The 26839-nt window shown below is 39.4% G+C and overlaps 1 protein-coding gene across 30 annotated transcripts in view; it reads left to right on the forward strand.

The window, feature by feature from the left end:
* NEB (nebulin) overlaps positions 1-26839 on the forward strand; it is a 90139-nt gene that overhangs the window by 30109 nt on the left and 33191 nt on the right. For 23 of the 30 annotated variants that reach the window (XM_042040353.1, XM_042040322.1, XM_042040326.1 and 20 more), the window contains exons 36-85: positions 1-99; positions 401-604; positions 869-973; positions 1661-1768; positions 2308-2619; positions 3040-3243; positions 3811-3915; positions 4411-4518; positions 5192-5503; positions 5839-6042; positions 6652-6756; positions 6934-7041; positions 7165-7476; positions 8074-8277; positions 8452-8556; positions 9051-9158; positions 9301-9612; positions 10541-10744; positions 10965-11069; positions 11528-11632; positions 11718-12029; positions 12329-12433; positions 12684-12782; positions 12962-13063; positions 13245-13352; positions 14175-14486; positions 14611-14715; positions 14800-14904; positions 15572-15676; positions 16580-16687; positions 16778-16891; positions 17764-17961; positions 18576-18680; positions 19127-19231; positions 19311-19415; positions 19903-20010; positions 20665-20778; positions 21211-21408; positions 22225-22329; positions 22559-22663; positions 22935-23042; positions 23317-23424; positions 23764-23871; positions 24387-24491; positions 24580-24684; positions 24865-24963; positions 25151-25261; positions 25418-25522; positions 25740-25844; positions 26119-26223. The exon at positions 1-99 is cut by the window's left edge and continues 84 nt beyond it. In XM_042040353.1, the coding sequence (XP_041896287.1) occupies positions 1-99; positions 401-604; positions 869-973; positions 1661-1768; positions 2308-2619; positions 3040-3243; positions 3811-3915; positions 4411-4518; positions 5192-5503; positions 5839-6042; positions 6652-6756; positions 6934-7041; positions 7165-7476; positions 8074-8277; positions 8452-8556; positions 9051-9158; positions 9301-9612; positions 10541-10744; positions 10965-11069; positions 11528-11632; positions 11718-12029; positions 12329-12433; positions 12684-12782; positions 12962-13063; positions 13245-13352; positions 14175-14486; positions 14611-14715; positions 14800-14904; positions 15572-15676; positions 16580-16687; positions 16778-16891; positions 17764-17961; positions 18576-18680; positions 19127-19231; positions 19311-19415; positions 19903-20010; positions 20665-20778; positions 21211-21408; positions 22225-22329; positions 22559-22663; positions 22935-23042; positions 23317-23424; positions 23764-23871; positions 24387-24491; positions 24580-24684; positions 24865-24963; positions 25151-25261; positions 25418-25522; positions 25740-25844; positions 26119-26223 (7206 nt within the window). The remainder of the gene's footprint in view (positions 100-400; positions 605-868; positions 974-1660; positions 1769-2307; positions 2620-3039; positions 3244-3810; positions 3916-4410; positions 4519-5191; positions 5504-5838; positions 6043-6651; positions 6757-6933; positions 7042-7164; positions 7477-8073; positions 8278-8451; positions 8557-9050; positions 9159-9300; positions 9613-10540; positions 10745-10964; positions 11070-11527; positions 11633-11717; positions 12030-12328; positions 12434-12683; positions 12783-12961; positions 13064-13244; positions 13353-14174; positions 14487-14610; positions 14716-14799; positions 14905-15571; positions 15677-16579; positions 16688-16777; positions 16892-17763; positions 17962-18575; positions 18681-19126; positions 19232-19310; positions 19416-19902; positions 20011-20664; positions 20779-21210; positions 21409-22224; positions 22330-22558; positions 22664-22934; positions 23043-23316; positions 23425-23763; positions 23872-24386; positions 24492-24579; positions 24685-24864; positions 24964-25150; positions 25262-25417; positions 25523-25739; positions 25845-26118; positions 26224-26839) is intronic. The other 7 variants (XM_042040354.1, XM_042040355.1, XM_042040345.1 and 4 more) reach the window with 6 other exon arrangements.

Here is a 26839-nt window from a genome sequence, read left to right on the forward strand (position 1 = left end):
AGTGATGTCGACTACCGGCACTATCTGCATCAATGGACTTGTCTGCCCGACCAGAACGATGTGATCCACGCCAAGCAAGCCTATGACCTCCAGAGTGATGTTAGTACTTGCTGATAAACCCTGGGTTACTGAAATGTTCGTAATTTCCTTGGAATATGAACTAGACAAGTTGCTCTTGTGTTTTTTCACAATGTATTTTTCTTCCCCTGTTCCAAGCAATGTCATTAGATTTTGTGTAGTGAATGAATCTGTGTGTAAGGACATTACAAAGGTTTATATATGGCCAAACAGCAGTATTATCTCCGTATAATCCTTCCTAATTGGTAATTGTAATACATTTAAATGCTAATTAACATATAAAGGGGAAATTTTTAACTGCTGCCTTTATATTTTGTAACAGAACTGCTACAAGTCTGACCTGGAATGGCTGCGGGGCATTGGTTGGGTCCCGATTGGTTCCTTGGAAGTTGAGAAAGCCAAAAAGGCAGGGGAGATCCTGAGTGATAAAATTTACCGCCAGCATCCGGACACCATCAGGTTCACCAGCATCCCCGATTCCCTCCCAATGGTGTTGGCCAAGCAGAATGCAGACAACATGAATAAGGTGAGGCAGATTTGATCAGGTAACACATTAACAGTTTCTGCTTAAACCCTTGAGACAGGACTAGGACCACAGACCTGTGCTTGTGCTGTGAGATTTCAGCACAGTAAGGCTGTAAATTGTAAGTTCCGTTCTTGGTAACCAATGGGAAACTTACTTTTATCAAGAGTTGATTGAATAATGTCTTCCTAAGATAATTACTAAGTTAATTTGTCACAATTATCAATTGTGAAGGTCTCCAAATACTCTGCTGTGTTTCTCCTGCAGCGTCTGTATACTGAGGCCTGGGATAAAGACAAGACACAAATCCACATAATGCCTGACACGCCTGAAATCACACTGGCAAGAGAGAACAAGAAAAACTACAGTCTGGTGAGTGTGGGAGCTCTCCAAATGTAACTGCTCTGGGTCATGGCTGGGTCAGCAATGTTCTGGGAAACCTTCTGTAGATATCACCATCAACTTCCTTAAATAACTCCCATGTTTATCCACAAAATTGTCACTTCAAAAGTATTGTTTGGATATTTGTAGTAGTGTGTACATAGAGCAGTGAGCAATGGTGAGAAGAAATTCCATAAATTCCACACAAGATGTGTGTGTCCACTGAATTTTTGGGAGTCATTTCTGCCAGTGTGCATAATGTTGGGAAGGCAAAAATTAATACCAAAAAGGCAATTACCAGCACAATTCTGAAATGCTGTGATGCCAGTGTTCAAAGTTATTTTAGGCAAACAAGTTCACAATGGTAAGGCACATTGGTGGCTTTAAAAAGTAGGTTTTCTCCACTTGTATAGAAGAAAAAGTTAGCTCTAAATTGTAGTCAGTGTTACATTATTTAAAGCAGTAAAAGAAAAATTAATTTACAAATGTATTTAGCAAAGGTATTCCTTTGATATGAATTTGTATCTGCTACTGATCTGAGGCTTTGAGTTAAAGGTGGATAAAACTGGGTGTAATAAATCTAAACACAATGTTTAGATCTACTTCCAAGCAATTTGTTTTGCATAGAATATAATATATGAAACTTATATGAGTCCCATTGTTTAATTCTTCATCTAGAAACAATACAGACAGGCCATGGAAGATGCCAAGAAGGAAGGCTATGATTTGAGAGCTGATGCCATCCCCATCCAAGCAGCCAAAGCATCCAGGGAAATTGCCAGTGATGTAAGAATCTACTTTTCTTTCTATGTTGACCTCTCTCCTCTGCAACCTGAAAATTATCAGCTGAATTCTGTAAAAGATGCTGCAGCTAAACTATGACCTTAAGTAATAGATTTTTTGCAAGCAAATTATCATGTATGTTTAAAAAAATAGATGTTGATAATTATAAGAACAATATAATTCTGCTATCATGATAATTGTATAGCTCGTAACCCCATATGTGTAAATAAGTATTTACATTATATGTAATAAGGATTAAATGTATTTAGTAAGACCAGGATTATTTCTCACTAATATTAGTGAAGCATATTTCTTCAAAATACAAAATGATAAAAAATTTCTGTTTAGAGTTCTAACTCAAGCAGCAAAAAACTTTAGTGCCAGAATCCGTGTTATTAGCATGAGAATTGATCTGACTATTTAGGTTTTTTTTAAAGGCAGGCTATAAATAAGTTTGGAAAGGTTATTGGCAGAAATATTTAATATTACTAACTGATATTTAGAGGTGATACAGAAATGTAATATCTTGGTTTGTGTTTCAGTACAAGTACAAGGAGGGGTATCGGAAGCAGCTGGGCCACCACATCGGGGCCAGGAACATCGAGGATGACCCCAAGATGATGTGGTCGATGCACGTGGCCAAGATCCAGAGTGACAGAGAGTACAAGAAAGACTTTGAGAAGTCCAAGACGTGCTTCAGCAGCCCTGTGGACATGCTGGGAATTGTGTTGGCCAAGAGGTGCCAGGAGCTGGTCAGTGACATTGACTACAGGCACTACCTGCACCAGTGGATGTGTCTGCCCGACCAGAACGACGTGATCCACGCCAAGCGAGCCTACGACCTCCAGAGTGATGTGAGTTCTCTGGCATTTAATTTTTGCTGAGGAATGAGTTTATTTTACATAATTGGATCAGGCCATCATGTTCTGATGTGGTAGAACCAACTTCTTGAGATTTATTATTATGTTTCATGGTTGACACTCATATCTCCTACGTGTTATATTAACTAACTGATACTTAAATGAAATCCTGTAATTCCAGGATTTGGACTATTTATCATTTACAATTCTGTGAAACTTGGATAATGGTTTCACCCTTAATGTAGGTGAAAATGCAGTCAGTTTTTCTACAGTTTTCTCTACAGCTTTGCATTTATTTGAATGAAGAGCTGATAGGAAGGTTATTTTCCTTTGGAAAGATGCACGGTGTAACATACATTATTATAATTATGACTGTTTTATTAAAATAACTTGTGTAACTTTTTCTTGTAACAGAACTGCTACAAGTCTGACCTTGAATGGCTGCGGGGCATTGGTTGGGTCCCAATTGGTTCCTTGGAAGTTGAGAAAGCCAAGAGAGCAGGGGAGATCCTGAGTGATAAAATTTACCGCCAGCGTCCAGACACCATCAAGTTCACGAGTGTCACGGATTCCCTGGAGATGGTGTTGGCCAAGCAGAACGCAGACACCATGAACAAGGTGAGTCCTGAAGCCCCTGGGTGACACATCAGAGGTCTGTACCTCATCCCTGGAGACAGGACTGGGAATCAACTGAGCACAAGCAATGCTGCAGTTCAGGCATGATGTATTTTCAATCAGTGTGCTCTTGTTATTTCACTCAAAACTCTTGGGCCAGGTAGTGGAAGACTCAAATTTGTGTGATATTCAGCATTTTACATTTAAATCTTTTCCTTGACTTGTGTGTGCAGTGTGCACTAATGATGCTTTGGATTATTCATTATTCTGAAGCAATGTGGCAGTTTCCTTAATGTTTTTAAACTCCCTCAGATAAATTCTCCTTTTGTTGATGTTATTTCTACCAGGTTAACACATAACTGTCTATCCATCTTATATTTCATAGTAACATAGAACGGTTTGGGTTAGAAGGGACATTAAAGATCATTTTGTTCCAACTCCCTGCCATGGGAAAGGGCAATTTTTACTAGACCAGGTTCCTATCATTTTAATTAATGGGTTTTCCATGGTTATTGAGACATGAACCTGGTTTGGAATGTCCTATAAATCTCTTCCTGTTTTCCTTCATAGCGTTTGTACACTGAAGCATGGAACAAAGACAAGACCACGATTCATGTCATGCCTGACACCCCAGAAATCCTGCTGGCCAAACAGAACAGATTGAACTACAGTGAGGTGAGTGCAACTGAAGAGTTGAGACAATTAAAGGGTTTCTGATAAGTACACTATATTCACCTTTGATTATTTATTAATATTAAAATATTGTCAGGTTGTTTAGTTTCACAAATTGCCACTTCCAGTGATGAAATCAAAGTTGTTCTTTCATTGGAATTTACCTCTTGGATATCTAATGGGTCTTTTAAAATATATTATCTGACATAAATGAGAAACTATCTCTACAGCAATTTGTGGAAATAGGTAATTTAACTTTTTAAATGTTCCAGTCTTTGCCTTCCCTAAATGATTTCCATTTTCCAAACATCTAAAATAAAATTACAAGGTCTTTGAAATCCCCCTTTTTTTTTTCTTTTCTAGAGAACAGTATTAAATTTGTCTGAAGATTAACAATATTGTTTAGGGACTTCATTTGTTTTACTGCACAGTTGTGCTTAACTGAAATGCAATTTGGTATTTTGTTTTTTAAACTAAAATGTGAATTTTTTCTCACAGAAAATGTACAAACTGGCCTTAGAGGAGTCGAAGAAGAAGGGCCATGATTTGCGTTATGATGCCATTCCCATTCAATCTGCCAAAGCCTCCAGAGAGATTGCCAGTGAGGTAAGCAGGCTTTGTTCTCATTTCTGTGAGGATTTGGTAATGGGAAAAGGCTTTGTTCTTATTTCTGTAAGGATTTGGTAATGGGAAAGAATCAGAATGGTTGTTCCATTGTTTGTTAATGTCATATTTCACAAAATAGATAATATTGAAATCTATTTTTATGGTGATTCTAGCTCATGCCTTAGTGCACAAAAGGAATGGATAGCTACTATTTTTGCATGAGTTATGTATCACAGTAACAAATAAATATAATAACATGAAAATTGTTTCTATGGCCCCCATTGCCATCCATGGATGATCAAAAAGATGTAGGAGTCCATGCTAGAGTTTTTCAAGTTAATTTTTGGTTCAAAATAGGAAGTACTTTAAAATATGTCCCCAAAAGAGATATGTAAGTAAATAAATTCTAAAAGTCTATATGCTTGTCTTTTCTGGAGGAAAGAAATTTGTTTCAGTGTCACATTGAAATTCAAAATGTTGGAATACAAAACCAGGAAAAAACTCTGCAGTGACTGAGACAGGTTTTGCTTCTGGCATGAGTCAACATCACTAAGAGACAGAGGATAACAGATTTTTATGCTCCTTGTTTTTCTACCAAGAAATCTATTTAAATGCTTTGTGTTAAAAAAAGATAAAATATATAAATATATATGTGTATTTTTTTTCCCTGCAGTACAAGTACAAGGAGGGGTATCGGAAGCAGCTGGGCCACCACATTGGGGCCAGGAACATCGAGGACGACCCCAAGATGATGTGGTCGATGCACGTGGCCAAGATCCAGAGTGACAGAGAGTACAAGAAAGACTTTGAGAAGTCCAAGACGTGCTTCAGCAGCCCTGTGGACATGCTGGGAATTGTGTTGGCCAAGAGGTGCCAGGAGCTGGTCAGTGACATTGACTACAGGCACTACCTGCACCAGTGGATGTGTCTGCCAGACCAGAACGACGTGATCCACGCCAAGCGAGCCTACGACCTCCAGAGTGATGTGAGCAAATCCTTACATTTGTCATACATAATTAAATACTCTGTGTCTTGTAAATCTAAGTTTTAAAGTATGGATTATACACCTTAGTCACTTGCATCAGACTTGCTGAAATGTTTATTATTCTTTCATCAAATTTATGTTTAATTCTATTTTTCCAGTCCTTAACCTGAGGTATATTTATTAACTATTTTATTTAATCTTCAAAAATAACAACTGTTTTCAGAACCATATCCTCAGAAACATACCCAGTTGTTCATATAGGATGTGCTCATTTATATTAATTTTAATATTTGATCACACTTGCATATATGTAACAAACTTTCAAATTTTTTCAGGCTGTTTACAAATCAGACCTGGAATGGCTGAGAGGCATTGGATGGGTTCCTATTGGTTCCTTGGAAGTTGAGAAAGCCAAGAAAGCCGGAGAAATCCTCAGTGAGAGGAAGTATCGCCAACCTGCCGACAAAATCAAATTTACCAGCGTGACTGATTCCTTGGCCATGGTCTTAGCCAAGCAGAATGCTGAGATCATGAACAAGGTGAGGGTAGTATTGCCAGTTAATAGAGCTTGTTCATGAGGTGAAAAGTACAAAATACAAAGTAAAGCTAAAGACTTGTGGATTTAAGAGAAAATCAACGTCCAGATTCAGCCATTATACAGGAAAGCTGTTCCTTCACGGCTCAGTCTGCCGTGAGCAGTTGGTAAAAATCTCCAGAAAAAACTCCCTTAAATCACAGATTTTCTGAGAATAATACTGCATGATGAACAAGTTATGAGGAAATATTGTAAGTTCTCTGAATGTGAAACTCCTGCAATGTATCTCAGATCTGGAGGGTGAAAGTCACTAAGTACCTCCTCCTTTATAAGAAACATAATCAAACAACTTATACACAATAATTAATAGTTTTCCTCCGATGGCTGTTTCTCCACAATCCAAAATCAATCAATTGCTGCACCAGCTTAGCCTGAGAAATAATCAGGAGGGACAAAGTTTCCTTCTTGAGCTGTTTCAGAGAGAAGCTTTGCTGAGTCAGGGTATTCAGAGCTGACTTGAGCTACCCATAGCAGTTTGTAAAATAATTGTAAAATAATTTAAAAATAATTTCATAAAGAACTGTTTGTAAAGGGCTGTTTTCCTCTCTCGTAGCGCTTGTACACAGAAGCCTGGGATGCAGACAAGAAGTCCATCCATGTCATGCCTGACACACCAGACATCCTGTTAGCAAAGGCCAATGCAGCCAATGTTAGCCATGTAAGGACATTTAAACATTCACTAAACTAGTAGAAATTTAGAGTTAAGTCAGAAATTCTTTAATCATAAAGATGTTCTAAAATACGCATTCATGAAAACTTTGAGAAAAAATGATGAAATGCAGAAATCCCATCTTTCAAAATATTGATAAGTCATTTTCTGTCTTCTTTTGTGTAGAAACTTTATGTACAAGCCTGGGAAGAGGCCAAAAAGAAAGGTTATGACCTGAGAGCTGATGCAATTCCAATCAAAGCCGCCAAAGCATCAAGAGATATTGCGAGTGACGTATGTTCATCCTTTACATTTATTTTCAATTATTTTAAAAACAAGAATATATATTTTTGTGATCAGTAGCAATAGGAAATTATGGCACCTTCATCCCAGATTCACTTCTTTTTGTATTTCCAGTACAAGTACAAAGAAACCCATGAGAAGCAGAAAGGCCACTACATCGGGTGCCCCAGTGCCAAGGAGGACCCCAAGCTGGTGCAGGCCGCGCGCGCCATGGCCCTGCAGAACGACCGCCTCTACAAGAAGGCCTACAATGATTCCAAGACCCATATCCACATCCCTGTGGATGCCCTGTCGGTGCAGGCAGCCAAGGAGTGTCAGACCCTGGTCAGTGACGTTGACTACAGGCAGTACCTGCACCAGTGGACCTGCCTTCCTGACCAGAATGACGTGATCCACGCACGGCAGGCCTACGACCTCCAGAGCGACGTGAGTGACAATAACTGTAGGAAAGCTTTAGTGCGGCTGTGTGAGGCTCTGTTTGTTAGTGACTGGCAAATATACTTTTAAATGCGTGTTCATGAGCCTACAGTCTGTCCTGGTATGTTATCCTTTCCAAAGGATTTCAGCCTGGAGGCCAGAAATATTCGGGGCAGTTCATAGGGAAGCCATGTGTTCTTGGTCTACTGTAGAACGTTTGCTTGCAGAGTACTTGCATATGATGCCCCTGGTTTGAATGCAGCATCTTAAGAGTATTGTTGTTGCTGTGCAAATCAGGGGTTCTGTGTCTAGAAAGGACCTCCACCACAGTCTCATTGGCTGCTTGTTGTGTAAGAGTATGAGGAGAAGTTGGGGAAAAAAACCTTCTTGCACTTAGTTAGAACTACAGAATCCCAAAATGGTTTGGATTGGAAAAGATCATCTTATTCCAACCCCCTGCCATGGGCAGGGACTCCTTGCACTAGACCTGGTTATTCAGAGCCTCATCCAGACTGGTCTTGAATGTCCTCATGGACTGAGAGTCCACAAGCTCTCTGGGCAAAAAAGTTGTCTCTGCAATGCCAGTAACCCTTGATTTGTTTGTAGAACGTGTACAAGTCCGACCTGGAATGGCTGCGAGGCATTGGCTGGCTAACAGAAGGTTCTGTGGATGTGGTCAAAGCCAAGAAAGCCCAGGAACTCCTCAATGAGCGCTTGTACCGCACGCGGCCGGAGCAGCTGAAGTTCACCAGCATCACTGACTCCCCAGATGTTGTCCTGGCCAAGACCAATGCCATGCAGCTCAGTGATGTAAGCTCACCTTGCACTCCCCTTTCACTTACAGGATTCATTTCTTTTCTTTGTGGTCTACCACAGGAATGTCGAGTTGAAAGTTTTGCAAATTGGAATTACCAAAGAATTCCTGTTGGTGCTTTTTTCTCACCCTATTGAAATGCCATTATTCTTCCTTTCTTTTCTCCTCAGCGTCTGTATCGTGAGGCCTGGGATAAAGACAAGACCCAGATTTCCCTCCCTTCGGACACTCCTGTAATGCTGCAGTCCAAAGTCAACGCTATCAACATCAGCAATGTAAGAAAACAAAATGAAATCCTTGTGAAGCGTTAGAAAGTGAAGACTGGCAATTGTTCTTTCAGTTTTTGCTGTAAATTGTGGTGTACAAATCCACCTTCTAATGTGCTTGTAAACAGGAAGGGGCTCTTTATCACCTTTCAGCCTATCAACAGGTGGTGTGTTCATGAGCAAACACCCAAGCTCAGTGTGCAATTCCACACAACTCCTGCTCCCTTTGGCAAAACCTGCCGAGTAATTTCCATGGAGGAGTTGTTGGAGTCTGCAGACATAGTAGTCTGTCTTCAGGAATATTTCTGCTGCCTCTTTGTCTTTTGGATCTTGCACCTATTTTAAGTCATGAGTTTTCTGTTAAGACACTTGCCAGGATCATTATTGTAACTCTGCCAGTTACAGGTGGCAAACAGGGCTCCCAAGCTGGTCATTCCAAGGAAGTAGATTTTTAGAGAAGGCATTTCACTATGTTTAACAAAGGTGATTAATTTTCCTTGCAGAAACATTATCAGAAGGCCTGGGATGAGGCCAAGGCAAAAAGCTATGACCTAAGAGCTGATGCCATTCCCATCAAACAAGCCAAGGCCTCCAGAGACATTGCCAGTGAGGTACAGCCTTCTCTTCATGTGGTGCTTGTGTCTCAGCAGAACTGAGTGAAGCTCAGGCTGACAGCCTGGGGAGCTGGAAGCCTTTTGTCTGGTGGCTGTGTCCAGGTGAGCAACACGCCTTTTATTCTCTCTGTATTTCCAGTACAAGTACAAAGAAACCCACGAGAAGCAAAAAGGCCACTACATCGGGTGCCCCAGTGCCAAGGAGGACCCCAAGCTGGTGCAGGCCGCGCGCGCCATGGCCCTGCAGAACGACCGCCTCTACAAGAAGGCCTACAATGATTCCAAGACCCATATCCACATCCCTGTGGATGCCCTGTCGGTGCAGGCAGCCAAGGAGTGTCAGACCCTGGTCAGTGACGTTGACTACAGGCAGTACCTGCACCAGTGGACCTGCCTTCCTGACCAGAATGACGTGATCCACGCACGGCAGGCCTACGACCTCCAGAGCGACGTGAGTATGCATAGAGATGTGTGGTTACTACTCCTATTATTTAATATATTATAGCCTTACTCTGATTGTTCAATGCTATACAGTCACAACAGATTTCTATTTACATTGTTTTCTTCAATTTTTTGCTACTGCTATTATCTGCTCCTCTACACCCTTAAAAAGCATTGCTTTTACCTCTAAATGTTCTGAAACTTCAGTTGATAGCTGCTGTGTTACATCATACTTTTGTGGTGGATTTGGATTTTTTGAAGTGGTGTTGTCTGGAGAGGATGAAGGATTTGCCTTTCCTGCTTTGATGGGACTTAGGAATAACAGCTGTTTGCTGCCTTGGAATCAGGTGTCTCTTGTTACTTCTGTTTGCTTGAGTCAGCTGGGAAATTTATTTAATTGGAAGAAAGCTCTGTGAGGTAGCCAATGAGAGGTTTTAGTGTCTGATTGCAAAGCAGAAGGAGTCAGTGCAGCTGATTTCCTGACCTGGCTTTGCTACTTAACAGTCAACATCAGTCCCTCTTCCACTGTTTCAATTACAAGCTTTGGACATGAGGTTCCTGTTCCTTGCTTTTTGCCAATTTTCCTGGTAGGTAGCTTGGGGTTTTGTTAGGACTTGTGAATTGTTGAAATGACTAGAAATAAGTATTTTGGAGATGACAGGAAGACTCTTCTAAGCTCTTAATATTTATCATCTTCAACTGCAACTCCTTCCAATTGTTTCCCCTTACAATGTTTAGAATGTGTTGTTTAAGAAATGAACTACTTAAAACCTTGGTGCCAGATTTAATTTTACTTATGACACCGAACATCTCCTTTATGTAAAAAGGATTAATCTGACTCTAGCTAGGTTTATAAAACATAATCTGCTTTGCATAGCTTAAAATAATTAAGACAATCATTTTGAACAATGTTTTCCTTTTCTGACCATCTCACACAGGCTGTGTATAAGTCAGACCTAGAGTGGCTCCGTGGAATTGGCTGGTTACCCAACGACTCTCCAGAAATTAAGAGGGTGAAGAATGCCCAGGATCTCCTGAGTGACAACGTGTATCGGACCCCCATTGACAGCCTGAAATACACCAGTGTTGTGGATTCCCCAGATGTTGTTCTGGCCAAAACCAACGCTGAACAGATCAGCATTGTACGTTCCAACCTCCTCAAAGCAGCTTCCAGACTAGAAACTAAAGCTGAAGAGAAATCTCACTGCTAAAATATAAAACTGATGGTGTTTTAAGTGTAATGCTTTTCCAAACATTTTATTCTTTAGAGATGATAAGTCAGGAGAGATTTATGGGATTTTATGTTATTGATAAGTAAAATTCCACAATTCTGATGATATTATTAAATTGCTGTTTTAACAGCCAAAATACAAAGAAGCCTGGGAAAAGGACAAGACTATGATCCACATTATGCCAGACACACCTGAAATCAATCTAGCCAAGGCTAATGCTGTTAATTACAGCCAGGTATGTTTATCATTCTGTTTTCTCTAAAATAGTCTGTGAATTATATCATTCTAACATGTTGAATCTCTTTGAATCTCAGTGAAATCTGTCCTCATACAGGGCTTGCAACATTTCCCTTCCCTGTACTGAAGATCCTTAAAGTATTTAGCCATTTAAAAGTAAATACTTACATACAGCTATTTAAAAATTATTAATATCATGCCCCACTGAGGGAATATTTTATTAAAATGGATGAGAATCCAAGGCATATAAATATTTTCTACAGTTTTACAAACACCCTTCTGTGCTTTATAGGTTGCACAACCAGTCTTGCATGTTTCAGAGGCAGCTGCATTTATGGTTAGGAGCAGGAGTAATGCTCAAAAACATCCAGCTAATAAATGGCTGGAAACTGTGTTTCTATAATGGCAGATGCCAGAGCATTCAGCATGTGTGTGATGTTTTCTCTGTCTTTTCAGAAACATTATAAAGGTGCTTGGGATGAGGTGAAGGTGAGCTACGATTTGAGAGCAGATGCAATTCCAATCAAGGCAGCCAAGGCTTCTAGAGAGATTGCCAGTGATGTAAGTGCCAAAAGAGGCGTGTCACATGCTCCAAGAGCTCTTGCATGTTAACTGTTACTAATGGTGACCTCTGCTCTTCACCCAGTACAAATACAAGCTGGACCACGAGAAGCAGAAAGGACACTACGTGGGAGTGCCGAACGCAAGGGGAGATTCCAGAATCCAGTTTGCCCTGGACATAGGCAAAGTTCAGAGCGAACGAGAGTACAAGAAGTACTTTGCCAAGCTGAAGACCCAGTGCCACTTGCCAGTGGACATGATGTCCATTGTGTCAGCCAAGCATGGGCAGAGCCTGGTGAGCGACACCGATTACCGGCATTACCTGCACCAGTGGATCTGCCTCCCCGACCAGAACAATATCATTCACGCCAGGCAAGCCTACGACCTCCAGAGTGATGTAAGTTCACCTGAGAACACCCCTTAACTTAGTCCTGTATTACCTCTTCTTATTCTGCTTCAGCTCTGAGGAGTGGAATTGTCTGAATTCAGGGAACCCACCATGCTCTTTGTCAGAGTTGCAAAGTATAGGTCAAGTATAAATTGCCACGATTGAAGGGTGATAAATTCAGATGTAGTGCTCATGTTGGAATTACTGATCCCTTTTAACCACTGGAAGTAAATGCCTGCCTTTATTAATCTTGCTGGATTGCACTGGGAACTGTAGCTAACAGCATGGACCCTATTTTGTTTTCCCAGGCTGTTTATAAAGCTGATCTGGAATGGCTGCGGGGAATTGGATGGTTGCCAAATGATTCTGTTGGAGTCAAGCATGCCAAACATGCTGGAGATCTCCTGAGCGAGGTAAGCAAATGTTTTTCAGTATATCAATTTTCTTCAGGGATATTTTTCACTCAAAGTATTTTAAGTGGTTAAACACATCATGGTTTTTTTTTTTCAAATGGAAAATACAGCTGTAGTGTTTTCACAATCTTCACTGTGTATGGAGAAGTTTTTCTTCATGTGAACTTCCTTGTCATGTGTATCTATTCAGACTTGCTGTATTAAGTGTCAGATATTCCGGGGTAATTTGTTCTTCTTTTGCCTTGTACAGAGAAAGTACCGCACAAAAGTTGAAACTCTCCCATTTACTCCTGTGGCTGACAGAGTTGATTATGTCACAGCAAAGAACAGCACTGAAATTCTCAGTGATGTAAGTTTGCTCTCAGTTTTGGGCTACATTTGACTTCTGTGAATTTGTATTTAAGGTGCTTTTAAGATCTAATGGCCTTGCAAATTCTGGGGTTGGTTCATTATTTCATGTGTAAATTATGGTGTTTTCCTAGTTCTGTGGTGGTGCTACCAAGGCAGTCATTTTTTTCTGTGTCCTAGGTTAAATACCACAAAGAATGGAATGAGGCCAAGTCAAATTACACTCTCACAGATACACCACAGCTGGATATGGCCCGAGAGGCAGCCAGAATTCTAAATCAGGTACATGGTCACTCCTTGACAGCTTCTACTCACATTTTTTAGGTATTTAGAAAACATGCCTTATTAAGAACAACCTGAAAGAAGGATTTGTTATCCTCATACTTCTATATAAACTACATATATTCAGTAATCATTATCATTGTAGTAGTGTTGAATTCCTCATCACTTTTGTTTTCCACAGAATTTATACAAGGAAAGTTGGGAGAAAGAAAAAGCCACTGGTTACCTCTTGCCTCCTGACACGGTGCAGATCTCTCATGCCAAACACTCGAGTGATGTCCAAAGTGAGGTAATGGTTTTTCTCAGTAGGAAGATGACTGCTTGGAAGCCTGAAATGTTAAAGGCTTTCGAAATTCGCTGCCAGGCTTTAAAAGCTTTCCATTTGGGGTAACACGCAGACTTTTCATGACCCATGAATTCCACTGTCCTCCAAACAATTCGGCCATCTTTGTGATTATGGCGTTTGGAGATATCAGTGCTGAAAGGTCAGCTTGACCCTTCCACATTCACTCTCTCCAGAAACAAGTCTTCCAAAATCAACTGAGCTGGGACTTCTGTACTTTGTGTTACATAATTGAAGTGATACTATGATTGTAACATACATGGCTCTGGTTTCACCTTTTGGCCTATCCAAACCTGTAGGCCAGTACACACCATACATTTTAAACATTTGTATAATGGATATTGAAAATATTACATGACTCTTATTTGCAATAAACATTTTGTCAAAACAGCGTGATGTAAATACCTTAAATAAGCATCCACTCTCAGACAATCTGAAGTAATTTGTTGCCAAAATGAGACTAAATGCACTTGTTAGAAAACATTTTCTAACAATTATTTCCTCTTCTGTTGATGATACTATTTACTGAAAATTGGGAGTATTAGATTAGAAAATGCTATATTTTGAACTGGAAGGCCTATACAAAGTAGTATTATTGTTTGTGACACGATTTTTATCTGGTCATGTACCCATAACCTAAGGCTCTGTTTGACAACTCCCTGTCTCATCTGCTCTTTGTGTTGACAAACCTGAAGCTGTTCTCAGGTTAGAACCAGAGTGGATACAGCCAGTGCTGATTTTATCCGTATTTCTCCCCTCTTCCATCAGCTGAAATACAAAGCTGAGTATGTCAAGCAGAGAGGTCACTATGTGGGAGTTGCCAAGATGAGGGATGACCCCAAGCTGGTGTGGTACGAGCACGCGGGTGAGATCCAGAACGACAGGCTGTACAAATCAGACTACAACAAAACCAAGTCCAAAATCCACATGCCTTCGGATGCCATGTCAGTTGTGGCAGCAAAGGAGTGCCAGAACTTGGTCAGCGACGTTGAGTATCGCCACTACCTGCACGAGTGGACCTGCCACCCTGACCAGAATGACTGCATCCAGGCACGGAAGGCCTACGACCTGCAAAGTGATGTGAGTGATGCTACAGCCCTACGAGGTCATTTCCACATGGTCTGGCCTAAGGATATTGCCCACAGTACACAATCCATCCTGAGTTCAGTAATTTCTGTCCTTTTGCATTTTCTTTCTGACTTAGAACATTTACAAAGCTGATTTGGAGTGGCTTCGTGGCTGTGGTTGGATCCCTCTCGATTCAGTGGAGCATAAGAAAGTTAAGAATGCACAAGAACTGATAAACAAGGTAAGAGCATATATTTCAGCATTTCCACAATTAGCACTTCTTTCTCATACACAGTGTCTAAGACATTTTTTCACCTCTTTGCAGAGAGCATACACAAAAGAAGCCCTTGAGAACTTTTCCAACTACACCAGCGTGGTTGACACTCCTGACATCGTTTTGGCAAAGATGAACTCTGTCAATCAGAGTGATGTATGTACTTTTTTTTTTTTAAATATAAACTTATTTACAAGAATGAGTAGGTGATTTAATTGCTTTTGCTAGCCAATACTATATTTAGCCATACGTATGTGTGAGCACATGCTGCTTCATTAATAATGGGCTTTCCTGGGGTAAATAAGTAAGAAGTGATATGAATGAACAACACAATCTTGCTATATTTCTATGGCAATAATAATTCTATATTATTCAATATTTCTGTATTTCTAATCTCCCTATATTATTGAATAGTATTCTATATTATTCAATAATTTCGATATTTCTAATATTTCTATAGGAAAATTTACCATTTTCCTACAGAAGAATATCGCATGTCCCTGACTTAGTTTGCAAAGATTTTTCTTATAGTAGTTGAAAACTGAGTCCTGTTCTTGGTGAACAGTTTGTGGAGTTCCTGATGTTGCTAAACTGTATTTGCTGAGCAGTATCTTAAATTTTTTAAGAATACCATGTGGATTTTGAGGTGACACAGGGACATTTGCCTGGGTACTACAGTGGTTGGAATGTCCTACACAACATTATTGCATGATAACTTAAGAGAAAATTAATGTCTCCTTCTAATAGATGGAGTAGTAGTAATAATAATGATAATAATGTATTTCTCCTGTGGAATTAACACTGTGTTTGTTTTCTTTTGTAGCTAAAATACAAAGAAACATTTAACCAGGAGAAAGGTCAGTATATTGGGTCTGATGATACTCCTGCTCTGCACCACGCCAAAGACATGGCCTTGCTCCACAGTGAGGTGAGATCCCATAAATATCAACCTAAGCACTGATTCCCTTGCTTTAAAAGCAACAGAATGTGGGGTGGACTTGAGGAACTGTTGTACTCTCAGTAGAGGCACTGGGAAAGTTATTTAATCCCTTTTTATTTCAGCTTTTCCCAGTTTGGATTATTGGAACCAGGATAATTTCTTTCCTTATTGAAGTGATCTTAAGGCACAGCTGTGTGATGCTTGGAAGTCATAATAGTGTGACAAAACCAAATATAATTCCATCCAATAATACCTTCTGAGACTACTGATAAATTTTAAATTTACTTTTTTCATAAGAAAGGAAAACTGTAGATGATTTACATTATTAAGCAGTTACTTTTGAGTTGTCTCACTAATTTTAATGAGAAACCTCTATTTTTTGAAAATATAAGTGATTACTCGTTCATATGACTAGGCACTTCATAATTTTGTCTGAAGGTGAATATATTTAATATTTAACAAAATGTGTATTGGGAAAGTGCCACTGGCACTAATGTTTCTTTAATAAACACTAGTATTTCGTGAAGATTTTCACAGTTTTGATCATCTTTAAAATTATCAATCTCAAGTCTATATTGCACTTTTAAACAAGAGTTCATATCTATATTTTGGATATTTTTATTACTCTTCTGGTGTAAATATAGTAAAGAAAGAAGAAATCAGCTCAAATTTGTGCTCAGGTAGCTTTCTGAAGTGAACACTTGTTCTGTGTGCCTCAATTGAATGACTTTTCAAAATGAACATTCTCCATTTAATTTATTGGGACCCACTCTGTAAAAATATCCTGTATTCCGTGTCATATCCCATGGGTGTATGAATGGCAGAGTCAGGCTTCTTGGGAAGTAAAATTGATTTTTTTCATCAAAACCTGTATGTGCTTTGTTTGTCTAGAAACATTATAAGAAGGCTTGGGAACTGAGCAAGCCCATTGGATACACTCTGGATGAGAAATACATTCCACTTGTGGGAGCCAAACATGCAAACCACATCAACAGCGAGGTCAGGAGGGATTTCCCATTCTTTCCCTTTTTTTTCCCCCAATATGTTGTTAGAATGAATGTTTAAAATTTCCACGTGAATATTTTTCAGCTTAAATATAAGGAAATATATGAGAAGCTGAAAGGCCATTACCTGGCTGGGAAGGATATTGGTGATTTCCCTGGTGTCATTCACTCCCTGGAATTCCAGAAAATGAGGAGCGCGGTAAGGAACGAACGAGTCTGACTGGAATATTTTCCATTTGCTTTATTGCACCATTTATTCCAGTGATGAAATTCACTATTTCATTACTTAAGCATAAATAATGCAAAGCTTAATAGAACTATGGAATCACAGGATCATTAAGGTTGGAAAAGATTTGCAAGACTAAGTCCAACCTCAACATCAATCCACAATAATATCAGTAAAAATTATTTCAACGTGTTTATGTTTCCTGAATGCTTATTTTATATGTGGGTTGAATAATTGAATTTTAAATGATTTAGGAGATTGAGAAGGTATTTTTTTTAGCTATTAGAAATATTAGAATGAGGAAAAAACCCTTATTCTATTTCAGTGTAAAAAAATTCTATTTCAGTGTAAAAAATAGATCTGAGCAGTAAAAAATGCCATGTGTGTTTCATTTCCTTTACAAATAAAAGTGTAGATTTTGAGTAGAAATAGGAATTTAAGAACTGGAAAAGTAAATGCACATTTGGTGTGTTGCTGTTCTCAGCACTGCACATACAGCATGTCATGCCGGGCATAAAATCAGTGTAATCCTAAATATTCTGTCTTTAATTAGATAAAAACCATGTTTGGAGCATGGCTTTTTTAATCCTGAAGACTTGTTAGTTTTCTCACCAGCTGTTAAAACTGCAAGTGGAGGTAATTCTTGTCCTTCTAGAACCTCATCAGAATAAAAGGTTATTAATATCCAAGTTAAAATTTCATCCTGTTGAATCCCATGGGAGTTTAGCTACTAAATCCAGGAACTTTATCTCAGATTGTGCTGTCACCTTTTAGTCCAAAATCCAAAATGATGCAGAAAATCACTCTTATTTTCTCTCACCTTTTCCCCAATCTTTGCTTTTCAGCTGGCCTACAGAAAGAATTATGAAGACACCAAGAAAAATGTCCATATTCCAGCCGACATGATGAACCACGTCCTAGCCAAGAAGTGCCAGTACATCCTCAGTGACCTGGAATACCGCACTTACTTCCATCAGTGGAATTGTTCACCGGAAGAAAATGATGTTATCCACGCCAGAAAAGCCCAGGAGATTCTGAGTGATGTATGTTTATCTTTTATTTATAATCACAGAATAGGCTGAGTTGGAAGGGACCCATCAGAGTCATCCAGTCCAACTCCTGGCCCTGCTCAGGACGCCCTAAAAGTCCCACCAGGAGCCTGAGGGTGTTGTCCAAACCCTTCTAGAACTTACATGAACTTACTGAACCCATTTGTTTGACATTATAGAAGCCTTTCCCATCATTTATTCCAAGTTATTTAAATATAAAATACTTTCGAATATCTTCCATGATATTTAAATATGAAATTAATAACCATGGCTTTAGATTCTTCGTACCAATCACTGCAGTGATCCTTATCTATTGTAATTGGGAATGCTGGAATTAGCACAGGGGCCAGTACAGCATCAAGAATCCTTCTGGATCCAGTGGGTCTGGAAAAGAATTCCCCTTGTTTGTTGGGATTGTATCAGCCCACAGCTGAGAGAATGGTGCTCATATTCTGCAGTCAGTGGTGTCTCAGCTTGGGCCAACCAACCTTCGCAATAAAATTGGAGGGTGTGTTAATTGCCTGGCTTATTAGTATGCAGAATTCCTTGGTTTGATTGGCAGAAGGCAAATTTCTTCCTAACTTAATGTTCTGTTCACTTCCATGTAGACTGTGTATAAAGATGACTTAAATTGGCTGAAGGGACTTGGATGTTATGTCTGGGATACTCCACAAATCCTACAGGCTAAGAAATCCTATGACCTCCAGAGCCAGGTAAGTATGTTTTCCTTAAATAAATAAATATTTATATATATATATATTTTCCATTTATGTTTCCTTTTAGGTTGACATGTCCTAGTCCAGAGCAGAAGGAAGTGACTCCTGTTACATCAGAAATATTTTGTTCAAACTGTGATAGTACAATCTTTGAATTGCTTCTGTAGAGACATCACTTGTGTTATTGGAGGAGGAGAAAACTTAGGAGAATGGAAAGACAACTGTGGTTTTTAATTACATTTTTCCTTGGTTCATCCTGGCTGTATATTGAGTATTTCTATTTTATGACCTGTCACTTTTAGAGTTGGTCTTAAGTGAGCTGTAATCCTCAATTTCAGTTGTAAAGATGTGATTTTAAAGGAAGCTTTTTTTAAAGGAAGGCAGGGGATTTCCAGGTAATTTTCAGCACTATAATGAGTGTTTTGTTGGTTTTGTTTCCTTAGATAAAATACACCTCTGCAGGGAAGGAGAACTTCCAGAACTTCAGTGTGGTTACAGACACCCCTGTCTATGTGACTGCTCTGCAAAGTGCTGCCAATGCCAGTGAGGTGAATCCCCACCTTTTCTACTCAGGATTGTCCTTCTGAGCATTGAAACAATTCACTAAACCCAGCTTTCATCTTCTAGGTGAAATACAAGGAGGAATTCCAAAAAACTAAGGACAAGTACACAACTGTGACTGACACAGTGGATTCAGAAAGAATTCATAGTTTGAAACATCTCTATAGTGATGTAAGTGTTTCTACAGGATTTTTTTTCTCTTCAGACCTTTAATGTGGGGTTTTTGTTTTATTTTGTTTGCTCACTCTGTTTGAAGATAAACATCCAAACAAGGAGCTTATCAAAGCCAGTGCTGCCCCTCTGCACTACCTGATCTCGGGGGAGATGTTGTATTTCAGGCAAGGGCCATATTTTCCAAATGTAATGCCAGTCTTGGCAAAACACCTGGATTAATAAATGGATTCCCTGAACAAAATTACACCTGAACAAAACTAAAACCCTCATATGAGAACAGACATGAACAGTCAGAAAGCATTTTTATCACCCTTTACATGCACTGTCAAGATTAAACTTCATATTAGGTATTAATGTCTTGTTTACAATATTTTACTGTGTGGTGTCTAAATAAAAGCAAAAGGGCTTTTAATTTCTTTTGGTTGATGGTTATTATTTATGAGAATTATTTTTCCACTCACACAAACTTTCTGTTTCCCCACAGAATCTCTACAAGAAAGCCTGGGAAAAAGTGAAGGCCACCAGCTATGCAATGCCCTCAGATGCTGTAGCCTTAGCACGTGCCAAAGAACTGAAGCACAATGCAAGCATTGTAAGTGAATTAAATATTTTTTTAAATCAGATCATGAATTCTAACAATTAAATCCTTCATGTCGTGCATCTACTATGGATATAAATATTTTTTAAACTTTAATTTAGCTTCCCTTTTTTGCTGAGACGTAATATATATCTGTAGATAATAATTTTTCTCTGATAATTGTTTGGGTAACAGTCCTTTGTGGCTTCTTGTCATGGAGAAAAAAGTCATTTTTTTATAGTAATCCAAACTGAAAATGTTAGGGTTTTTCTAGTCTAAATGTCATGAGCCTCCAGGTCAGAAAAACACCAAAAATCTTCAAATAATGCTCATTAAGTATAGAAAACATCTTAGGCTTTACTGAACTTAGAATTAAGAGAGACCACTCCACAGATCTCTCTAAATGAAAGAGCTGGAACAATAAATAAGTACCTTACACTACATCTATTGATTTTTAAAATGCTCTAGTCAGCTGTTATTCTTACAACCTGATTCTTATGATGTGCTTTCTTTACCACTTCAGACAAAACAGAAAACCAAAATCCTGCTTTAAAGCCTTTCTCTACTTGTTGGACTCAACTTCTTGCTTAATGATGATGAGTTTTGTTCCAAAAACACAACTGACCCATCAGAGTCAGTTAATCGTTGCATTTCTTTGCTTCTGCTCAGGTCAAGTACCGTGAGGAATATGACAAGTTCAAAGCCCTGTACACCCTCCCCAGAGGTGTTGAGGATGATCCCAATACAGCAAGGTGCCTCAGAGTTGGGAAGCTCAACATTGACGTAAGTGTTGCTTCTGGATATGAGTTTTCCTGATAAAGCCATGCTTATCTCAGAAGCCACCCCTCAAAGAATCCATGTGCTGTGATCCAGACATCACATTCCCACGTGCATTTGGCAGTGTTCAGTATTTGCCAAATTCTAGGATACAACCATAAATTTCAGTTTTAATTCAATTATTGCATTGCCTGCATGGCCAAACCTTTAGTGTAATTGTGGGTAAAATCATCATCTGCCTCCTTTTAACCCATCAGCACAATGAAAATTGAACAAATAATATTTCAGCTGCATTGCTGAGATTCTGCAAATTATTTTTAGAGCAGGCCAGATACAAGTTTTAGTCATGGCCAAAGCGATCGCTCTCCCACTGACATCCCATGACAACAGCAATGATTTCCTCCAAATTTACCGACAGTTTGTGCTTTAACTCCACAGCGTCTGTACAAAGAAACCTATGAGAAGACCAAAGCCAAGGTCCACATTATCCCAGACATGGTGGACATCATTTCAGCCAAGGATGCCCAGAAGAAGATCAGCGAGGTCGATTATCGCACGCGGCTCCACGAGTGGATCTGCCTGCCAGACCTGCAGGTCAATGCCCACGTGCGAAAAGTCACCGACCAAGTCAGTGATGTAAGTCCACAAATCACCTCTTCCTGGCTCACTGCTGAGATCGTTCCTTCATTTATGCTCTGTTAGAGGAAATAGTTTAGCAAAAATTTCGCAGGAGTGCTCTGAAGTCGTCAATTCACTTCGTTGTGTTGTGGTTTTGTAACACTTGGCAATGAATGTGTAGTTGAGATGGGGCTTAGCTGAATAGAATCAGAAAATCCCGGAATGGTTTGGGTTGGAAAGAACCTTAAAGCTCATCTATTCCACCCCTTGCCATGGGCAGGGACACCTCCCACTGTCCCAGAGTGCTCCAAGAGCCGTCCAACCTGGCCTTGGCCACTCCTGGGTGTGGCGAGTCCACAACCTCTCTGTGCAGCAATTTCAATAATTTCAATGCTATCGGTGTAGGCATTTGGGTCATAACATTACCCTTCTACCCATGCAGCCATCCCTGTCTCTAAATTGTCCTTTATTTGGTTGCATGAGGTGTGGAAACTTTGGAAGTCTGAGAAAATCCTGGTTGGGCAAAGCTTCTACACACTTGCCTAGGTAGGTCAGCCCAGCAGTAGGATCTGGCAGTAAATCAGTGCCCAGTAGGATGTGCAGGTAGTTTTTAAAAAATTCATTGGATTTTTAATTTATTGCCCAAATTGAAGCAAATTGAACAAAAATTATTTAAATTCCAAAAGGGATAGTTTTGATTTTCTCAAACAAAAAAAAAAATCAGAGTGGTAGAAACTCCCCTTGCCATCATTTGGCAGGGTGTTTCAGAGTGATTTAGAAATGAGGGGTTAGATCCTAATGGGATTCTTACAGGTTCCTTCTCTGATTCCTTAGGTGGTCTACAAGGATGATCTGAACTGGCTGAAAGGCATTGGCTGCTTTGTCTGGGACACTCCTGAAATCCTCCATGCCAAGCACGCCTATGACCTTCGCAATGATGTGAGTGCATAACTCTGGGTTTGCTTCTTAGTCTTCTTTTTCACTTCACTGTAGCTTTGTTCTACTCCAGGTGTAGTCTGGAAAATGTTATTTATCCTTCTTGGTTGAAGGATTCATTAAATAACCAGCCATAGTTTCAATATACTTTCTGTTTCAGTGCTGCTTTGTTAAAAGAATAATTATTTGATAAAATAAATAGTAAATAGAGCTCTTTTATTTCTCTCTGCAGATTAAGTACAAATCTAAGGCAGAAAAAATGAAGAAGGACTTCACTGTGGTCACAGACACTCCTGTCTATGTCCAGAATGTGCTCAGTGCCTTGAATTTAAGTGAAGTAAGTGCTTGTCTCACCTGCCAGCCGCTATTCCAAGTGCTGTTACCTCACCACCTTTAGAAATGTGACTTTTAATATTTTTTAATAACTTAATTTTAATAATTTATTCATTGCTGGTTATCTACACCTCATTGTAGACACAATCACTAAAACCATTAGTTGCCTGAAGCCAAAAAACCTTCATCCAGTTTCTTTAGGAGCAATTCCCATTGTGTGCAAACAAAACATTCTGTGAGAGAACCTGGCAATTATGACTTTTTCTCTTTCCCAGGCTGTCTATCGTGGTGATTACAAGCAGAATGTCAAAGGCAAGATGATCTCTACTGATAAAACAGTGGATTTGGAGCGGGCATATAATGCAAACAAAATACAGAGTGAGGTAAGTACAAAACTGGGTTCCACAGAGTTTCTGATACTGAAACACCAAATTCTTTGGATGTTAGTATCTGGTTTTAGCTTTTCAGGTGAAGCTGCATGTCACTGCTCTAAAATGAAAGTGGGAAAATATCCTCATTTAAGCTACAAGGATGCATTTTAATGCAGACACGAGGGAAATCTTTTGCCAGTTGTGACTGAGGGATTTCTGAGATGAAGGGATTTTCCTCTCAGATATGGCTCACAGTTGCACAAAGTTTTCCTCTCTCCTCTTGCAGAATTTGTATCGCTGGGCTGGTGTGAATGCTCTGCCCACTGGATACAGCCTTCCCACGGACACTCCACACTTCCAGCATGCCAAACACGTCCAACGTATCGGCAGTGATGTAAGTCAGGGACTAAAGCCTTCTACGCCATGGGAATGATCAGCAGCCCCAGATAAGGGACTCTCAGCTTGGACCTTTGCTATCAAAATATAAATTTCCTCAGCAATATGCAAATACCTTATTAGAAGCAAGAGAAATGGAATATATTATTAACCTTGGGCCATATGATAGAGGAAGAAATAATTATGATGTGTTTATTTAACTCTGATACAGCTACATCTCACTTGTTTATCTTTAAAAATGTCTCTTTATAGAGCATAAATTGCTGTCAGAAGTGCAGTGTAAGTAGAATGATGATCAAATTTAGTTTCTGTGTTGTTTTTGTTGTACTTTTTATAGCTGAAATATAAAGAAGCCTATGAACACATGAAAGCCAAGGGCTACACTCTGGGACCTAAAGATGTTGGCTTTGAAAACGTGAGGAAGGTCAATCAAGTCATTAATGAGGTACAGTAAATATATGTATTTGCTTTCAGTTGTATTTGCAGTGCCCAAAATATGCATGATGAGAGTACACTGACTGGGAAGTTGTAGGATCCCTCTTCCTTTAGGCTTTTATTTAGAGAAGTATCCATCAAGAATGGTGAGGGATCATTGATCCAGGCTGAAACTGTTACCATAATATAAAATTGCAGCCTAAGTTTATTAGCTGTGATTAAAGTTGAATAGAAATTATTGTATCTGTGTAAAATTGGTTTGCAATAGTTTTGGGTTTTATATATATTTTTTCACTTTTTTGATAATTGGCTTTAACAGCATGAAAATTAAATATATGTATTTACATGTTTTTAGGATTAGAGTCTGAGATTCTCCTACTGAAAACAATTATGGAAAATCTCCACCTGGGTAGAAAATAGTAATTTGTCTAAGAAGTGCTTATGGTGTGCTGAGCTTCTTTGCCATTCAAGGTTTTCCAATGTTTTAAACTATGTTAAAGTGCAGAATGTTGTCTCTTGTGACAGAGGCTGTACAGGGCAACGTACCACAAGAACAAGGACAAGATCCACACCACCCCTGACACGCCCGAAATCCGCCAAGTCAGAGCCACCCAGGAGGCTGTCAGTGATGTAGGTGCCCTCCTAACAGAACAACAGAAGAAACTGGGATTATTCCCTGAGCAAACATGTGAAATGCTGTTTTGTTCTCTCTTTTCAGCTGATCTACAAGTCAGATTTCTTCAAGATGCAGGGACACCTGATCTCCCTGCCCTACACCCCTCACGTGCTGCACTGTCGCTACGTCGGGGACATCACCAGTGACGTAAGCAGCTGCTGCTCACACACCTGGTGTGAGGCCCAAAACTTCTCTACTGGGAGTGGGATTGGGTTTCTCTCCCTTCCATTCTATTCTGGAACAAAAGAAATGCTCTGTAACTGTGTTTAAGGACTGATGATTGAAGTTCTCCCAAAAGTTGACTGTTGATTGTGATGTCTCTGGTAGAATAAATACAAAGAGGACCTGAGGTGGTTGAAGGGCCTGGGTTGCTTCCTGTATGACACTCCTGACATGGTCCGTGCTCGCGAGCTCCGGAAGCTCTGGGTAAGACTTCTCCTCTGGGAAACGAGTATGACAACAATGGATTTGTTTCTGTGCATGCAGGAAGTGAAACACATGAAAACGAGCAAAGAATGAGAGGATTTTGTGCCATGCAGCCAATTAGTTGTTTTGAAGCACTGCTGGGTAGCACTATAACATTTCCTTTATTAATACTGCTTTTCCTTTCCAGTCCAATTATATCTACACAAGTACTGCCAAGAAAATGTGGCCTAAAGTCAACGTGGTGTTGGATACCCCTGGATACAGAACAGTGCAGGAACTGAAAACCCATCTGAGTGAGGTAAATTCTGTTATTTCTGCCCAATTTTGCAGCTGTAATGAACCCTTCCCTGCAGTTTTTTTCTGAAATAAATGAGAAGTTATAATTGCAAAGCTGTGATTGTGCAGCTTCTAAATAACAGCAGAAGAAATAATTCCTGGACCTGTCTTTTCCCAGCTGGTTTACAGAGCTGCAGGCAACGAGCTGAAGACAAAATACACTTCTGTCCTTGATACACCTGACTTCATAAGAGCCAAGAAAGGACAGAAAATACAAAGCCAGGTGAAAAATATGTGCTGATGTAAAACCAGACAGGAGATACTTCTTAATATGTTGTTAAAGTACAGCAAAAGCTTTTCAGACCTTTTAAAAATGACTTGAAATTCTTAAAAGAAGCAGTGGCTATTTGTATATTGTGAATTTGCAGCTGCTTTTCAGAGACATAAAGTAGAATTTAGTTGAAGTGTGTATTTTTTTGATTATTTTTTTCTTGCTGCAGTACTTGTATGTGGAACTTGCCACAAAAGAGAGACCCCACCATCATGCTGATGGTCAGACTCCAGCCTTTACACATGCCAGGAATGTCAAGGACATGATCAGTGAGGTAAAGTCTTGGTTTTTAAATTTGGTACCATTATGCTGAACTCCTTACAAGTTTTTTTTATAATTTTAGTGGTAATTTCAAGGCTCAAATCTGTTTAGCTTTCACTTACTTTTTTTCTCTCTTATACTCAAATTCCACGTTTCCTTTGTAAGTTCTGATAAAATAAAACCTTCTGAAAATATGTTTCAGTATTTTGTAAGATAAGCTTTTCTGCAGATTGGCAAATGCTTCTCAAATTGCAATTATCACTCCTCACTTTTGCTGTGTCTCTTAGAAAAAGTACAAAACCCAGTATGAGAAGATGAAGGACAAATACACCCCTGTCCCTGACACCCCAGTGCTGATCAGAGCCAAGAGAGCCTACCTGAATGCCAGTGATGTGAGTACTCCAGGAACACTCCTGCTGCTGCTTTTCCATGGATTCTTTATGGAAATAACAGAAAAAAGATCACTGGGGAAAAAACATGCAAAGCAGAGAATATCTCAGTGTGGGTCATAAAAATGTGCATGTCCATTTCCATTTGAAATTAGGGTTGTTAAGTTTTGATTTGATTCCACTTTAAGGCCTTTCCCCCCCAGTTATTAGAATTCATTTTCATTTCCCATTGCACTGAAGTGTGGTCTTACAACAAAGTCAAAATAGACTTAAAATAATTTGTTTACGCATCAAGTCTCCAAATAGAGCAGACTGGAGTGAAGTGATTGATGCTGGGGCCAGGATAGAATAACTTTTATCAGCTTTTTCATCTCAGTTTTGTGTTAGAAGTAAACTGCCCTGCCACTGAGAATGTGTTCATTTTTTAATTCAGAAGTAGATTAGAGAGAAAAATTACCTGAGCTGCTGCACAGGAGGTTGGTAAGGTGAAATGGATTTTTTCAAGCGTGGAATAGTTATTTGTGATTTAAGGCAATTAAAAAATGCTCATTTGTGAGAGCTTTCCCATATATTTCAGAACTAGCAGGATATGAAAGGACATGTGCAGGGCTGGTGTTTT

Source organism: Corvus kubaryi, unplaced genomic scaffold, assembly GCF_017639235.1.
Source record: "Corvus kubaryi isolate FWS band 111438036 unplaced genomic scaffold, C.kubaryi_AGA036_p1.0 37396, whole genome shotgun sequence".
NCBI classification, from domain to species: domain Eukaryota; kingdom Metazoa; phylum Chordata; class Aves; order Passeriformes; family Corvidae; genus Corvus; species Corvus kubaryi.